Here is a 16,353-nt window from a genome sequence, read left to right on the forward strand (position 1 = left end):
TAATCATTGCCTCTTTTTTCCTTTTGTCGCATTTTGTTTTTAATGTAATATTCTTTTTTGTTGCATTAGTGATTTCCAAATCGAATCATTAAGCTTTATTTGATTTACACTTGGTATTTCTCAACATTAGGGGCATCAAGAATATATAGAATATAGTGATTCATCAGAGCGTGGTCCTTGGACAAAGAATGCAGCTGCAGTCCAAGCTGTGGAAATTTGCTTAGTAAAACATCTTTCGTATGCAACTCTTCCTGGCTCTGGTGAGAGCTGCTGTAAAGTTACACTTCAATTCATAGATTCCTCATCTCCCGTCTCTGGACAGAAGTTTAAGCTTACACTGCCTGAACTAGTCAACTTCCCTGACTTTCTAATTGAGAGATCAAGGTATGAGAGTGCAATGGAGAGAAATTGGTCATATGGAGATAAGTGTCTGGTTTGGTGGAAGGATGAGAGTGAGCAAGGTGGTAAGTGGTGGGTAGGTGAGGTAGTTTCAGTGAAAGCCAAGTCTGACCAGTTTCCTGACAGTCCATGGGAAAGATGTGGTATCCTATACGAAGGTGAAGTAGAACCCCATCCTCAGAGTCCCTGGGAACTGCATGATGTAGATAGTTCATGGGAGCAACCTCAACTTGACTTGGAAAGCAAAAATAGAGTGTTGTCATCTGTCACTGAACTACTGCAGTCAGCAAGCAGAAATCAGGTTTCAATCTTTTAAATTGTCTAGCCTTAAATTAACAATTGAACTTTGTAGATAAAAACATCAGAGGTGACCCCGTTATGCATGTTACAGGATAACTTTGGGATTCTAAAATTGAAACAAGTTGCTGTGAAACTGGACTTCATGAATAGGTACCTCTTTATAAATTACTTGTGTTGCTTTGAACTTTGAAGAAGTTAAAGAAATTCCATTATCATAACTCTGGGATGGGTTTTGTTGCAATAACTTTTTCAAGCTTCGAACCTATGTCTGTTAAATAGTTGCTTGGCATGCACAATTATTAATGGACCCAACACGATAAATGATTTGCTCTTTGCAGGTTCCCTGTTCCTCTATCACCTGAAATAATCCGGTTAAGGTTAGAGAACAACTATTATAGAAGCTTGAAAGCAATGAAGCATGATTTCTCTGTGATGATAGCAAATGGTGAGGCTTACTTTGCCAAAAACAGGGAGCTTTCACTGAAAATGAAGCGTCTTTCAGATTGGTTTACCAAGAAATTATCAAATTTATGAGGGCATGCTTCTCCTTAGCTTATTAATTTTCTTTCCTTCTTCCAACTGCCTGGCGGATCCAATTTTGTGGAATGGATCTTCAGTGCCTATGCTCTGGAAATTGTTGGTCTCAGAGTCTAGAGTTAGTTGTCTGTTGTATTATTTTGGGGGGTTTAGGGTACAGTTTACACCAAGTAGAATTACTATATGGAGATACACAGAGGGGCATTCTTTTTTTTTTCTTTGTATGTTTCTTCTCGAGAATGTTACTCAGAAACAGGATTATTTGATTTACTTTTACTATACTTTGAGATTCAGTCAGTCCTTTGTTGTTTCGATTCAAATATCCAAACTTCCTGCATGAAATTGAATGTAACCACAGCTTAATCCATTACGTAAAAGAGAAAATAATGCATGCATTAGTTCTGCTATTACTAATTCCTTGTTTATTTTTTTTTTCAAATAGTCGTTGGATGGATTATGTATATTTAATGAGTCCGGAGCTAAAAGGGTAAAAAAAATTGTTAAAAATTTTCAAAGTGCATATCAATTTTTTTAAAAAACCAAAACGGCAAAATCACTCACGATGTAGCGATTTTGATATGAGCAATTACGTTGTTAGTCTTATTTATACAACATTAATATAAAAAAAAAAATCAAATGACTTAAATGCCTTTCTCCATAGATCTTTTCCCATCTCCTTTAAAGGCTAAAAACTCCACGTCTTTCTTAAATTAAAAAAATCTATTCCCTCCGTTCCAAAAAGGTTGGTCTAGTTTGACTTAGAACGGAGTTTAAGAAAAGAAAGAAGACTTTTTAATCTTGTGGTTATAAATTGAAGTTATATCAAATGTACCAAAATGCCTTTTAATTTTGTGGTCTTAAACATGCCACGTGGAAAGTTAAAGTTAAAATGTTGCTAAAAAAGGAAAGGGATCATTCTTTTTTAAACAAACTAAAAACGAAATAGGGACATTCTTTTTTAAACGAAGAGAGTATCTTTTATATGTTGTATATAAAATCAAACACACTTTTTTATATCATACTTGATGTATTTCATTTTTCTATAATTATCAAACTATTTTTTTAAAAAAAAAGAAGAATCAGTTCACTAAAAATAATTTTACATTTTTAAATCATTCATATTATAAATACGATTTAACTTATTTACAAACCAAATAACCCCCGAATAACTTTCAAAAAAAAATATGGAGCTTATGAAATGTGGTGACCTCTTCCTTGGATGTATTTTTATTTTTTTTCATTCAATATTTTTCTATTTGTATTTAGAGTTCATTAATTCAATTTGTGTCTCATTCTCGATAAAGAAGCAGTCACAACTCCAGTAAAAAAGGGTCCAAACACGATAAGTCATATGCAATAAACAAAAGCAAGAATACGACTAAACTCTAATGAACCAGTAAGAAGGGCATAGAGAAGCTTCCCGCCAACTGTGGCACTCAACGTTCACTCTTCCCGCCATTGGGAGAAGCAATATATATATATATATATATAGAGTACAGTTCATTAGTTTTCTCACTCATTCCACTATTTGCTTCTACATTGCCACTAATGGCCGCTTCTTCTCGCCGCTCCAGCAATGGCAGATCACCGCTAGTCAATCAACAGAGCCAAATCACTTCTTTCTTCTCCAAAGCCCTCTCGTCTTCTTCTTCTTCTTCTCCTTCACCTCTTCTCCCCAAACAAATTCCACAAAAATCTAACCCTAACCCTAATACTAAACCTAATCCTAAATCTAAACCTAATCGTAGTCCTAGTACCAGTCCTTGTGTTAGTCCTACTACTCCTTCTCCTCTAAGTGCAAAGCGGAAGATTACTGTGCCTATTTCAGCCGTTGTTGACCTTAAACCATCATATGGACAAGAGGTAGTGGATAAAAGAGTTAAGGTTTACTGGCCATTGGATAAAATATGGTATGAAGGTTGTGTGAAGTCTTTTGACAGTAGTTCTGGTGAGCATTTGGTTAAGTATGATGATGGTGATGAGGAAATGATTGATTTAGCTGAAGAAAAAATTGAATGGGTGAAGGCACCTGTGGGGAAGTTGAGGCGGTTGCGGAGGTCTTCCGTGGTGGAAGAGAAGGAGGAGGAGGAGGAGAAATTGGAGGATTTAAAGAGTGTTGAGGATGATTCTGAGGATGAAGATTGGGGAAAGGATGCTGCTAAACTAGTGTCGGAAGGTGAGGATGCTTCCGAGGATATGGATTTGGAGATTGAGGAAGAAGACGATGGTGTTGTTGGACCTAAAAGTCGGAAAGTGAGTGGGAGCAAGGTGGTGGCGAGGAAGAGGAAAACTGTTGAAGGGGAAAAGTTAACTCCGAGTTCGAGCAAGAAGAGTAAGACTCTTGCAGATAAGAGGAGTGCTAATAGCAAAATGGACTCTGCTGTGATTGGAGTAAATGGAAAAGAGCCTACTGCAACCAATGAGGATGGTAAGTGATTCAACCTGCTTCTTTTGTGTCCTATTAGGTTCAGTTTACTTGTTGAATACTCTAGAACATTTGGCGGTTATGGTGTTGTACAATGATAGTAACTGTCATTTTTAAGTACCTATATTACAGTAGTCCTGCTATGAATGTTTATTTTTCTTTTCACATGAGCATGTTAAACCATGAGTGTCATTCCCAAATATGTACGACTTATTATGACACTTTGACTTTGTATCGAGCAAGAAAAATTGTTTGCTGTTCTTACCAAAGATGGTCTTTCTTGCGAGGAAAGTGTAAAACAACGAAAAGGAAACAGACTAGAAGGGGGAAGATTGGAAAAGAGAGAACTTCTACTTGTCAAAAGAACAAAAAGGAAGGGGGGAATCTGGACTATATGTGGTTGGATCCAAATGAAAATGTGAACTTGTAGTAAGGCGGGACTGAGGTTGCCTAATTGGTCAATAACTTTCAATGTTGCAGTTTGTTACCGTTTTAATTTTAAAATTTCTTGCCTAGGTGATAGGGTTTACAAAAAAATTTAATGCTTAAATGTTTTAGGAAATAAAATTGAGGTGGCTTTGCCCTGCAGGTGCCAAGGCATCCAACAATGTCAATGTATTGCTGTGTGGTGCAGCAGATAGATTTGGACTACGTGAAACACAGAAATTCCCATTCCTTGGGAAGTAAGTACTCTCGACTTAATTTAGGTGGAGATGGGTGATGTTTTACCATTTTGCTTGCTGTGGCCTTTTTCTGATTTTTTCTTGTGTGCTGAAACAGAGATAGAAAGGATGCAAATAGGAGGTCCCCAGACGACGCTGATTATGATCCAAGGACTATTTACCTACCTCCTAATTTTTTAAAAGGTTTAACTGGTGGTCAGGTAATTGGATTCTCCTGGTTGGATATCTTTGGAATTCTTTTCCCTATCGGAGTGAGTACTTAAATGGTGTAAATGATGCTCAGAGACAATGGTGGGAGTTCAAGTCGAAGCACATGGATAAAGTTTTGTTTTTTAAGGTAATGATGGTGGCAGCTTATTGAAGGCTCAATCTTTTTGCCAATGAAGTTGTTTTGCAGCCTTTTCATTTCTTCTTCTTCAACTTGTCCTCTATATGATGATCTTAATTATTTCATGATATATGAATCAGATGGGAAAATTCTATGAGCTTTATGAGATGGATGCACATATTGGAGCCCAGGAACTTCATCTGCAGTATATGAAGGTAACTTGAGTTTATGCACCCAAAAGAAAAATGAAAGATAACAAAGGATAAAAACAATTTGGTCATCAATGTCAGATATGCCTAAAAGAGAAAAGGAAGCGAGCCAACCATGCATCTTTTATGTTTCATTTTACTTTTCCTGTTCAGGAAGGGAGTGGTTTATGCTCTGTATCATGTTGTGACTAAATTGCATATTTCGTTTTAAGGTAGAACCTTCTCGGTTGTTCCTTGCGATAGGATGTTCCAGTTTTACTCTTAAGTTTCTGTGCATCTTGAAGTAAAGTTTATAGCTGACTGTGGCCTGTGTCTCCAGGGAGAGCAACCACATTGTGGATTTCCAGAAAGGAACTTCTCAATGAATGTAGAGAAGTTGGCTCGGAAGGTTGTAATTGCTCAATGTTCAGTATCCGTGTTATATTCCTGATGCTAGTTTGATTGCCTGTGTTTTCATGGAAAGGATCTTACTATGAGTTGCTTTGATGGAACAGGGTTATAGGGTTCTTGTGGTTGAGCAAACAGAAACACCTGAACAGCTTGAGAATCGTCGAAGAGAGATGGGATCTAAAGATAAGGTCATTATTGTGCTACATAAGATTGAAGCAGTCATAATGATGACAATTTTACTTCTTTATCTGTTCTTTCTGTTGTTGACACATCGAACTGCATTCCAGGTTGTCAGGCGTGAAATATGTGCAGTAGTCACCAAAGGAACATTAACTGAGGGAGAAATGCTTGCGGCAAACCCTGATGCCTCATATTTGATGGCTGTGACTGAAAACTCTCTAACTGCTGCATTCCGACAAGAGAAGCGCACTTATGGTGTCTGTATGGTTGATATTAGCACAGGCAAGATTCTTATTGGACAGGTACAGGGCAATAGCTTATGAATTTTATTTAGTTTTATTGGTAAAATGTTTTGTGCTATTTTGTTTCTAGTCATGTGTAGCATGTTTGCTGTCAATCAGTCTATTTCTATTAGGTTGCTTTCTGTGGGTGATAGTTTTCTCTGAATCTTGATTAGCTTGATGAGATGTTTACTAGAACCTGAATTAGTTTTGATCAACCTTCCCATATAGTGATGTGTGAACTTCACAGGCTAAGGGCATATAACTGGCTAATCAATTAATGAGTGGAAAGCACAATAATTTATAAGGCATAGTACATAAATATGCCCTTTAACTTGGCTTCGAATTACATTCATGCCCTTCAACTTTGGGTGTGCACAAGTAAACACTTAAACTTGTATAAAGTTGAACAAATAGACACACATGTCCTACATGTCATTTTTTGTCTTACGTGTATTTTTCCATATAGGACTCATGTGTTTATTTATTTAAAAGTTGGATAGTTAAAAGTGTCTGTTTGTGCATTATGAAAGTTGGAGGTTAAAGTTAAAATTTGAAGCCAAGTTTAGGGTCCAATATATGTATTATGCCTAGTTTATTATACAGTCTTTACTGGAATGCTACTAAATAGAAGTTCCTTTATATCTTTAGTTCCAAGTTCCACCAGTGATAACGTGGATATTCTCCAACCAACTTGGCACCTTCTCCATCTCTGGTTTCTGCATTAGTTGGCTTGGTTCCTGTTTTTGCCATCTTTCTAACCTCATTAATTGGTTTCTCTTTCCTTTCCTCAAACTTCTACACTCTCTCTTAACCCCACCATACACTACTTAGGTTTCTAGCATAAGCGTCACCTTTTTCCTAATTTACTTTATCAATGATCTTGTCTAAAATTCTTCTTTTGTGTTAACGTGTTAGTTTAATGTGATTATCTGCTTGTTTGGGAGCAACTTGTTTTGTTTAGCCATGAAAATAAGTACATAAACATCGAGTAGTAGTATGTGAGGTGATTAGATCTGCCATAACTGTTCTTGTCTACTGGCTGGATAAAATCTCGTCTGGAGTTCTCTGTTGCCAGTTGATTGAAAGACCTTTGGTACAACAAAGCTTCTAAAGTTGTATTTATTTAAAAACCCTTAGTTTTGTAAGGAACCCTGTTATCATCCTGTACACTATTCTATCTCTATATTGGTTAATATTCATTTACCGAAATGAAATGTTAATAATTTGATGTATTTCTTCAACAGTTTGAGGATGATTCAGATTGTAGTGCCTTGTGTTGTCTACTTTCTGAGTTAAGACCAGTGGAAATAATAAAGCCTGCTAAATTGCTTAGTCATGAAACTGAGAGAGTGCTGATGCGGCACACACGAAATCCGCTAGTGAATGAGTTGGTTCCTCTTTCTGAATTTTGGGATGCTGAGAGAACAATTTGTGAGGTGAAGGGAGTATATAGGAACATGAGCTTGTCACTGCTGTCATCATCTCCAAATGAAATGGGAACACATGAAAGCACTGCCTCTGAGGAAGATGGCGAAAGGAACTTTCTACCAGATGTTTTATGTGAACTTATAAATCTTGGTGGGAACGGGAGTTATGCACTCTCAGCACTTGGAGGAGTGTTATACTACTTGAAGCAAGCTTTTCTGGACGAATCCCTGCTCAAATTTGCGAAATTTGAGCTACTTCCCCTTTCTGGTTTTTGTGATGGTACTCAAAAATGGAATATGGTTCTTGATGCAGCTGCACTGGAGAATCTTGAGATATTTGAAAACAGTCGAAATGGAGATTCTTCAGGGTATATTTAGCTTAATTGCATTTTATTGATTATTTTGTCTTCAAGCTTAGAGGTGATTTATTCGTTAATATAGGACATTATACGCTCAAATCAACCACTGTATCACAGCATTTGGGAAAAGGATGCTCAGATCATGGCTTGCAAGACCCTTGTATCGTCCAGAATCCATTAGAGAACGTCAGGATGCTGTAGCCGGATTAAAGGTACGTTCAGGTTCCCAAGGGTTCCGTGTTTGTACTGTTGATGGTGAAGTTTTGCAGTTTTTGATTTCTAGTCCTTTGCTTGTGGCATTATTTAATTCCTTTTGGCTGGAGGGTGATAAATGTTAATCCATCTATCAAGTAGGTACTTCCAAAGGTCGGGTATATCTAATAAAGAAGGATCACAAAAATTGTACTGAACTAAATTTTCTTGTCCTTTTGCCTATCAACTTTCCTTTTTCCTCCTTATAATTTTCTGTTGTATAGTGGTAGCTTCTAAATGGAGCTGCTTTGACAAATGAGATGGTATAATGTGCTTAATGCTTTTCTAGGGGCCCAATCTACCTTCTGTTCTTGAGTTTAGAAAGGAGTTATCAAGGCTTCCTGATATGGAGCGGTTGCTTGCACGCCTCTTTGGTAGCAGGTGAAGATTGACAATTCTTGGATTCGACAGTCTTTGTTTCTTTCCAAGTTCTTCTGTAGTCATTGCTCAAGTGTTTTGCTCTTAAATTTGTAACGATGCAGTGAAGCCAATGGAAGAAATGCAAATAAAGTGACTTTATACGAGGATGCAGCAAAGAAACAACTGCAAGAGTTCATATCAGCTTTACGTGGATGTGAATCAATGTTGCATGCATGCTCTTCACTTGGGGTGATCTTGGGAAACACAGACTCAAAGCTACTACATCATCTATTAACACTCGGTACTACTCAAATTGAATCATTCAATCATGCTGCAAATTCTGGTGGCATCTGACAGTTTATTTGAATTTTTAGGCAATGGTCTTCCAGATGTAGATTCAGTTCTCAAGCATTTCAAGGATGCTTTTGATTGGGTGGAAGCAAGTAACTCAGGTCGTATTATACCTCATGAAGGGGTTGATGAGGAGTATGATGCTGCATGTAAACAAGTTCAGGAGGTTGAACTTAAATTAGCCAAGCACTTGAAGGAACAGAGGAAACTACTTGGAGACTCATCAGTAAGAACGTAGTTTAAATATCCTATTGAGCAATAGGGGAGGTTATCCAAATCCACTTAATTTTTTGTGAATATTGCAGATAGATTACGTGACAATAGGAAAAGATGCATACCTTTTGGAAGTACCAGAAAGTTTGTGCAGGAGCATTCCTAAGGAGTACGAATTACAGTCATCGAAAAAGGTTAGTAGGCGTACTTTACATGCCAATGCTGAAAATGCCTACGGTCAGACATTGTGTTCATGAGACCTCTTGCTATGCAACAGCAAAATTTACCTATTACTAATGAGATTTACAGAGTTCAAAGCTGGTTCCTTAGTTGCATGCAGTGCCTGTAATTTTTAGAATGATGCTTCGAGTCGACATAGATGATGAATTCAAAATCATTTTGTAGAAGACTGCTAATTTAGATAAAATTGGTTAGCCCATGTTCTTTATTATATTGAGCTGTGTATCCATGCAGTTGATGCTGCTGCGTAACAACAGTTGCAGTGTTTCTAGTTTGTGTGTGAATTATATTATCCCTCCTTGCAAACATAGTAAATGACAAATTATCTCCTTTTATGTGTTTATCTGTATTGGGCTGGATGAGAGCATGAAGATTCCTTTAATCTTTGGAAAACTGTGGTGATTCTAGAATTCAAAGGAATGATACTAGGAAATTTACTATGTGGTGTATTTGGTATTCGTACTAGATTTAAACAAGTAAATCACCACCTTGTTGTAGACTAGTTCCTTGGTTTGTTGGTTAGCCGTAACTGTGCACTTGCTTGGTTTGTAGAAGTATTACATCTGGTTTAATAGGTGGTAGAAGCAATATCTCCAGCCATGTGCCTTTACTGATCTTCTATTTTGCCTGCAGGGTTATTTCAGGTACTGGAATCCCATCTTAAAGAAATTAATTGGAGAGCTTTCACATGCTGATTCAGAGAAGGAATCTAAGCTAAAAAGCATTTTGCGGAGGCTGATAGGACGGTTTTGTGAACATCATAATAAGTGGAGAGAATTAGTTAGTACTACTGCAGGTATTGTTGACCCTTAATTTGGACATAGAATCGGATATTGCCCTCAAGTCCCTTTTCCTCCTATTTCTTTATCTATTTTGGAGCAGGTAGTATCATTAGTGGTTAATGGTGAATCTAGTCAAAGTCTTTCAGAAAAAAAAAGTATCTTACTTGCTTATGGTGGAAAAATTACTTTCATATTCTCAGTTTTCTCTGCATACTTTTGGGCAGCTACATGATGCTTCTTGGTAGTTACCTTTGTTCCTTTCATGCATATTTGATTATATTCTTTCCTTAAGAAAATTGGAGCTGGAAAAGCTATGTATCATTCTTTGGATCCTACTTCGTCTTCCCTGTTGTGATGCAACAGGATGACATTCGTCTATTGTAGCTTGGTCAGTCTGTCCACTCAATATAAGCACTCTGCCCCAGCTGAACCGTGTAGTAGGAACATAAAAACTCTAGGAAGGTGCAAAATGAAGTCTCTTTGCTTTGCGTCTCTTCTCTACGAGTAAAACCATAGTAGTTTATTCTAATATAGAAAGAAAAGATAAAAAGGTTGCCTCTTTAATGAGGGTAAAAAGGTGATTCTGTTATATTAGTTACTCTTTTCTTATGTTTTATATTTAGAAACAGTTACCAGAAGGGCATTGGCTTTCCAGAAAAGAGGAAAGGTGTCTGTAATTATAACAAACTTGGAGGGAGGTTCCCTATTTTGTAGCAATTTCCAAGTTAAAAAACAACTTGGTTCTGTGCTTATTTGGCTTCAAATTAAAGCAAAATCTAGAGATTAGTCACTGTCCAAACTTTTTTTAGTAAATACCATTATGTGTTGAATATAACTATTATCTCTTAGAAAATGCTTTTTGCTCATGAAGTTCAAATTTAAATTTGATTTCACTTTGATTCAAGAACGTTTGCTAAATTATCAGGTATACACAAAGAAGCTTAATGTAAACATCCTGGATCTTTTACATTAAAAATGTGGCTGTTATCTCTTGCAGAATTGGATGTTTTAATCAGTTTGTCAATTGCAAGTGATTACTATGAGGGGCCAACATGTCGTCCAAACATCAAGTCAGTGCCAAGTCAAGATGACGTGCCAGTTCTTCTTGCTGAAAATTTAGGACATCCTGTTCTTAGAAGCGATTGTCTAGATAAGGGTACCTTTGTTTCCAACAATATTTCCCTTGGAGGTCCTCCAAATGCCAGCTTTATCCTTCTCACTGGTCCTAACATGGGAGGGAAATCAACTCTTTTGCGCCAAGTCTGCATGGCTGTAATTTTGGCCCAGGTGAGTTATTTCCAGAAGAAAATTAGAGTTTTTCTTATCTATTGATGGCTAAAAGCTCTTGATGCTTATTAGGTAGGAGCTGATGTACCAGCATCATCGTTTGACATATCACCTGTTGATCGTATATTTGTAAGAATGGGCGCCAAAGATCATATTATGGCAGGCCAGAGTACATTCTTGACAGAACTCTTGGAAACTGCTTCAATGCTGGTGAGGTTTTATTATTTTAAAAGCTGTTATCAATTTATTGCTTGACTACCATCTGATTTTGCTAGATATAATATCATTTGTCTGAGAGTGGAAGGGAGAGAATTATGTAAACACATAAATAGATAAATGATCAAGTTATATTATGGTATCTGCTAAGGATGGCCTTTAGATGTGGTCATAAGTAAGAGCAAAATGAGGTTGATAGTAATTTCAACTAAAAGGCTGTAATCAATTGCTTGACTACCATTCAGTTTTGTTAGATATAATTCTATTTAATTAAGAGTGAAGGGAAGAGAATTATGTGAACAAAAAAAATTAATAACAGACTTGTATTATGGTGTTCGCTAAGATGGTCTTAGACATGGGTCCTATTTAAGAGCAAACATGGGGAGATCATAATTGGGTTGTTGATATTAATTTCACTCTCATCCCCATGAAGTGATTTGAACATTTGTTTTCTTAATAATAAATTGCAGTCTATGGCAAGCCGTAATTCACTTGTCGCGCTTGATGAACTTGGCCGCGGTACATCTACTTCTGATGGACAAGCAATAGCGTATGTGCCAATTATACATAAAAACATTATTGGTTGTTTGTTATGTTGTGAATTTATTCTCTCAGCCTGATTTGCTCAATCATTTTCACCTAATATCACTATGTTTGTTATGTTTTCTTGCCCTGTTGGCAGTGAATCAGTGCTTGAACACTTTGTCCACAAGGTGCAATGTCGAGGAATGTTTTCTACCCACTATCATCGGTTATCTATTGACTATCAAAAAGACTCCAGGGTACTGTCTTTAATCATTCACTTCCCTTTGAATTGCCATATTTAATATGCACTGCTTCATAAAAGATTGCATTGCTTTAAAGATCAAGCATTTTGACTGCACATTTTTATCCAATAGCTAGCAGAAGATTAGATTTAGACAGCTAATAATCTGATGCCTTCTGGATGATTCTCATTAGCTTTTTCGCTGTTTGATTTAGACTATTAAGCTGCTAAAATTGATGCTCAGCATATCACTTATTTGGAATGCTTCTTTTTTTTTGGTTGTGCAGGTCTCGCTGTGCCATATGGCATGCCAAATTGGAAAAGGTTCCGGAGGTCTTGAGGAAGTTACTTTTCTTTACAGGTTGACACCAGGTGCATGCCCTAAAAGTTATGGTGTCAATGTTGCACGGCTTGCTGGTATGTGAATTTTTATTTTAAGTATGTCTGACTTGATTTCTCTTTTGTGGTCAAATGAGGGTTGTTTTGGGTCGAATGGCAACTTTAGTCTATAAACTTAGGTCTCCATTCGTTTCAGTTTTAGCTTATTAAGCCACATTCGTTTACCTCCACTCTTTTCAGGACTTCCTGATGATGTGCTTCACAGAGCTGCCGCAAAATCTGAGGCGCTTGAGATTTATGGTCACAATAAGCAATCTGAAGAAAACCCTTCTGAGAATTTGACAGGAAAGACAGTAACACTGCTCCAAAATTTGATAAATTTGGTCGAACACAATAAATATGACGACAACAACGGTGTGATTGATGAGCTGAGTGGACTGCAGAACAGAGCAAGAATACTCCTTGAACAAAATTAAAAAAAGCAATCTTAATGTACAGTGCCTATATGTGCATTCTTACTCCCTAGAGTATTTCTAGATGACACTGCAACTATTTTCAGTTGCCAATTTTGTATAGAAACATTTCAGCCCTTTGATTAAGGTTGCTATTAGAATTAACAAAAGAAATGATATTATTGTGCCAAGTTCTGTTTTTCTTTCCCACAACATGATCAAAGACAGTATTGGCCTCTGGTGGAGGGAGGGGGGTAGGTTGTCTCTATCCAGTTTGTAGCTACTTATAATAAACTAATCAAAACAACCTTGTTTGTTGGCAGTATCTAACTATTTTAGAAGATGGTTTTTTTTTTCAGATGACTTGGATCTCGATAGTAGTTAAGGGCCAGAGTCGTTGGCCTACATTGAAATATACAAGTATTTCCCTTTCGTACTTGTCATTGTTACTAAGCTATTAAGTAATAGCAGTAAGTTGGTAGTAGTTGTTTGGTAAAAGAAGCAATGAAATTGTATATATTACTATAATCATATAATTGATTTGTAAAACTTTTAATTACTCTCCACGTGTATGAAGAAAAAAAAACAATTAGATAAGCATCAGTACGATGCTTAGAAATACAAATTACACTGTTAATGAAAAAAGAATATGCAAATTGAACACTTGTATTAGTTGTCTTGGTCAGAATTAGATAGCCTGTCTTCTGAATCCTGAATAAAGAAAAAAAAAAACATTTAGATTATATTTTGATGTAGCTAAGTTAACGAACAGGAAGTTGAAAATGATTGAGTTGACAAAAAATAAAAAAGATTACCAGATATTGATGTCTTATGATTATCTGTATTCTTGTGATTAACATTAGTATAATGTACATGGGCAAGAGTATTCCAGTTGATTTAATAATTAGCAACTGCAAATAATAAGACAAATTAGGTTGTTAGTTACTAAGTAGTTGTGATAAAAGGTTAAGTTGGTACCAAATTATTAATCTATTACATAAAAAAAATCATAATCAAAAAAAAGTTAGTTTACTTACTGTAGGAAGTGTAAAGGGATAGTTTTTTGCTCCTCCATTCATCACCTCTAACAAATGTCTCATCATAAGCAGAATTGTGAACTGACAAATTAAATCATATATTAATTTTTTTTTAAAAATATCATATTAATGATCAAAATAATTAGAGAATTAATTAATATCCACGCAGTATCACGAACTAGTTCATTATCTATATTTGCATGTGGTAGATAACCAAAATTGGCTGTTTTAGGTTCATGTTTTTGGGTGCAAATCGCAAGAATAATGTATAAGTGAAATAATAACTTAAATGTTGGTTTAATTTCAATAAATAATAAAATATGAATCACATGTGTTTTTGGAGTTGTCAATAAAAGGTAAATTGCGTTTCTAATAAACACTAATTAACAGTCAAGATTTCCAATCTTAACCATTTAATGTTATTCAAATTAAACTTTTTTTATTTCGTAACTAATTACTACGTCTCAATTCTAAATAAATACTTACAATAAGAGCAATAGTTCGGCAGCAAGACGCGCTTCTATCAGCAGCTTGTGAGCATTCATAATACTGAGTACTCCTCACCAACATTTCTCTTTCTTCTGATTCTGAATCCGACTCTACTCTTTCCGTTCCATTTTCTATATCTGCTTCTACACTTCCTCTGTATATCGCAATATTATTTCAAACATATTAATAGCGTAAACAAATATTTAAACAACAACCATAAGTAAATTGAATTAGTTGGTCAAAATGGTAGCCAACATAATGTTTTATGTAAATTAATTAAATTCATTAAACCTGTACGATTAATTTAAATACTAAATCCTATGTCGGATAAAACAATATTATTAAGTGTCTATTTAAGTACAATACAATGAAGGAGACAAATACAATATTTTATCTTAAACAAAATACAACAAAAGCTTGTCTAAAATTATAATGTGACAAATGAAAAGGTCCTTTTTTCTACTTTTTAATTGAAAAAAAAAAACAAATTTAACTATTTAAGATTGGTGGAATACCTAATAATTGCAGCTGTATTATTATTATTATTATCAACCAAGTGGGCCTTCTTCTTAGGAGGTGGAGCCGTATATCCTGGTTCAAATTTCTGCAACGTTATAAAAGAAAAAAAAAACATTTAAAATTAAATTCAATTTATAAATTTAAATGTTAATATAATATTATATGTATAAAATTAGTTAAAACTATACAAAGATAATGCATGAACAGTTTAAACAGAATGACAAATGAGATAATTAAAAAAAACATTAATAGAAAAATTTGGTGGCTTAAATTGAACGTCAAGGAATAAGCAAGAAATAGATAAATATCTTAGTTTATATATTTCGTTTTCTGTAATATTGAAAAGAAAGCGTGTTCTAATTTCTGTCATAAGTGAATTATCTATTGTTTTCTTTTTTCGAAACGTTTTATTTTACATGACATCATTATTAATTAATAGCTATACAAAAATTATTAATTTTTTTTAAAATAGCTTATTTTGTTTTGTAAAATGAACTGGTACCCCTCTGACCCATTTTTGTAGAGAGAAGAAAAACAGAGGAAGCAACCTTAAACCACGTATTAAAGGAATTGTTCGGATGATAAGTATTTTTTGACTGTTAATTTTAAAATTGTGGGTTCGAGTAGAAAAGAAAAAGGATGAATCGATGAGGAAAAAAAAATAATCAAAATGGCTTCAGATTAATTTATTCTTATAGAAAATAAAAACAGAGAATTTGTTTGTTACCTGTAAACAAATTTCGCAAATTGTGTTTCCTTTTTCATTACACCATTTTTGAATACAATCCCTGTGTGCAAACTGTACATAAACAAACAAAAAATATATCTGATCACTAGAAAAAAAAATTAAAAATCTGAAAAATTAAAAACTTAATCACCAGAAGCTAATTTAAATGATAATTAATTAACTAATAATTAATTACCTTAACAGTTCCAGAACATGCACATGGAGCTTCTAATTTTTTACAACTTTCGAATTCTTCGTCATGGCAAATTCTACATAAATATGTTGAAGAAGAAAAAAATTCATAATCATCAACATATATTATCACTTCTCCCATCGTAATTTTTCTTTTTGAATAAAAAAAATAATTATTATTATCTCTTTGAATTTTATTTTTTTTGTTCTTTCCTTACTTTCTCTGTTTTCTTCATTTTCTTTGGAGTCTTCACAGAGTTTTTATAAATATACCAAGAAGATGGAGTGTGAAATGACGAAATTGCCCTTGTTTGGAATTTTCAAATGAATCTAACTTCATAGCTACAACTTTGTACCACATGTTCCTAAAGTTGGACATAATCAATACGCGTTTAAACAAATTAAATTAAATCTTTTTAGAATCTTCGAAAAATAAAAATAAAATAAATTAGATTATTTAATTTTTTGCATTTTCCACCTCTTATGATTAAGCAATTATCCATCATAATTCATACATGCAGACTTTGATTTTATTTTGGCTTAATACATTGACCTGTCCCCCCCTCATACTTGTCACTATCTTTCGTTTTAATGTTTGAACTATAGTTTA

The 16,353-nt window shown here is 34.9% G+C and overlaps 3 protein-coding genes across 4 annotated transcripts in view; 2 read left to right on the forward strand and 1 right to left on the reverse strand.

Moving 5' to 3' along the window:
- Window positions 1-1,533, forward strand: part of LOC107032559 (PH-interacting protein) — a 28,571-nt gene extending 27,038 nt beyond the window's left edge. For both annotated transcript variants that reach the window (XM_015234168.2, XM_027914366.1), the window contains 3 exons: window positions 131-700; window positions 791-849; window positions 1,038-1,533. In XM_015234168.2, coding sequence (XP_015089654.1) covers window positions 131-700; window positions 791-849; window positions 1,038-1,233 — 825 coding nt within the window. In that variant the 3' untranslated portion in view covers window positions 1,234-1,533. The remainder of the gene's footprint in view (window positions 1-130; window positions 701-790; window positions 850-1,037) is intronic.
- Window positions 1,534-2,559: 1,026 nt separating this feature from the next.
- Window positions 2,560-13,086, forward strand: LOC107008263 (DNA mismatch repair protein MSH6). Its single transcript, XM_015207222.2, has 21 exons — window positions 2,560-3,664; window positions 4,251-4,344; window positions 4,442-4,544; window positions 4,628-4,681; window positions 4,813-4,887; window positions 5,201-5,269; window positions 5,376-5,459; window positions 5,559-5,753; window positions 6,980-7,530; window positions 7,604-7,733; window positions 8,063-8,154; window positions 8,256-8,434; window positions 8,508-8,710; window positions 8,790-8,891; window positions 9,571-9,733; window positions 10,717-11,006; window positions 11,079-11,216; window positions 11,693-11,772; window positions 11,905-12,004; window positions 12,276-12,405; window positions 12,568-13,086. The coding sequence occupies exons 1-21, from the start codon at window positions 2,785-2,787 to the stop codon at window positions 12,801-12,803; spliced, it is 3,948 nt and encodes a 1,315-aa protein (XP_015062708.1). The 5' UTR covers window positions 2,560-2,784; the 3' UTR covers window positions 12,804-13,086.
- A 187-nt stretch (window positions 13,087-13,273) lies between these two features.
- On the reverse strand, window positions 13,274-15,977 carry LOC107014909. The gene is made up of 7 exons (XM_015215032.2): window positions 15,748-15,977; window positions 15,552-15,623; window positions 14,821-14,909; window positions 14,303-14,459; window positions 13,817-13,897; window positions 13,595-13,690; window positions 13,274-13,490 (listed from the first exon to the last, which is right to left on the reverse strand). Exons 1-7 carry the CDS (start codon window positions 15,883-15,885, stop codon window positions 13,449-13,451), a joined length of 675 nt encoding a protein of 224 aa, XP_015070518.1. The 5' UTR covers window positions 15,886-15,977; the 3' UTR covers window positions 13,274-13,448.
- Between the last annotated feature and the right edge of the window lie 376 nt (window positions 15,978-16,353).

Source organism: Solanum pennellii, chromosome 1, assembly GCF_001406875.1.
Source record: "Solanum pennellii chromosome 1, SPENNV200".
In the NCBI taxonomy this organism is placed as follows: Eukaryota; Viridiplantae; Streptophyta; class Magnoliopsida; order Solanales; family Solanaceae; genus Solanum; species Solanum pennellii.

Excerpts from the sequence above, each read along its gene's own strand:
- LOC107008263 (XM_015207222.2), top strand. The coding sequence starts at position 2,785 with ATGGCCGCTTCTTCTCGCCGCTCCAGCAATGGCAGATCACCGCTAGTC. Across the intron at positions 7,531-7,603 it reads CGAAATGGAGATTCTTCAGG|GACATTATACGCTCAAATCA; the intron begins GTATATTTAGCT and ends TCGTTAATATAG. Across the intron at positions 8,435-8,507 it reads ACATCATCTATTAACACTCG|GCAATGGTCTTCCAGATGTA; the intron begins GTACTACTCAAA and ends TTGAATTTTTAG.
- LOC107014909 (XM_015215032.2), bottom strand. The coding sequence starts at position 15,885 with ATGGGAGAAGTGATAATATATGTTGATGATTATGAATTTTTTTCTTCT. Across the intron at positions 13,898-14,302 it reads GCCGAACTATTGCTCTTATT|TTCACAATTCTGCTTATGAT; the intron begins GTAAGTATTTAT and ends TTAATTTGTCAG. Across the intron at positions 13,691-13,816 it reads ATCCCTTTACACTTCCTACA|TTGCTAATTATTAAATCAAC; the intron begins GTAAGTAAACTA and ends TATTATTTGCAG.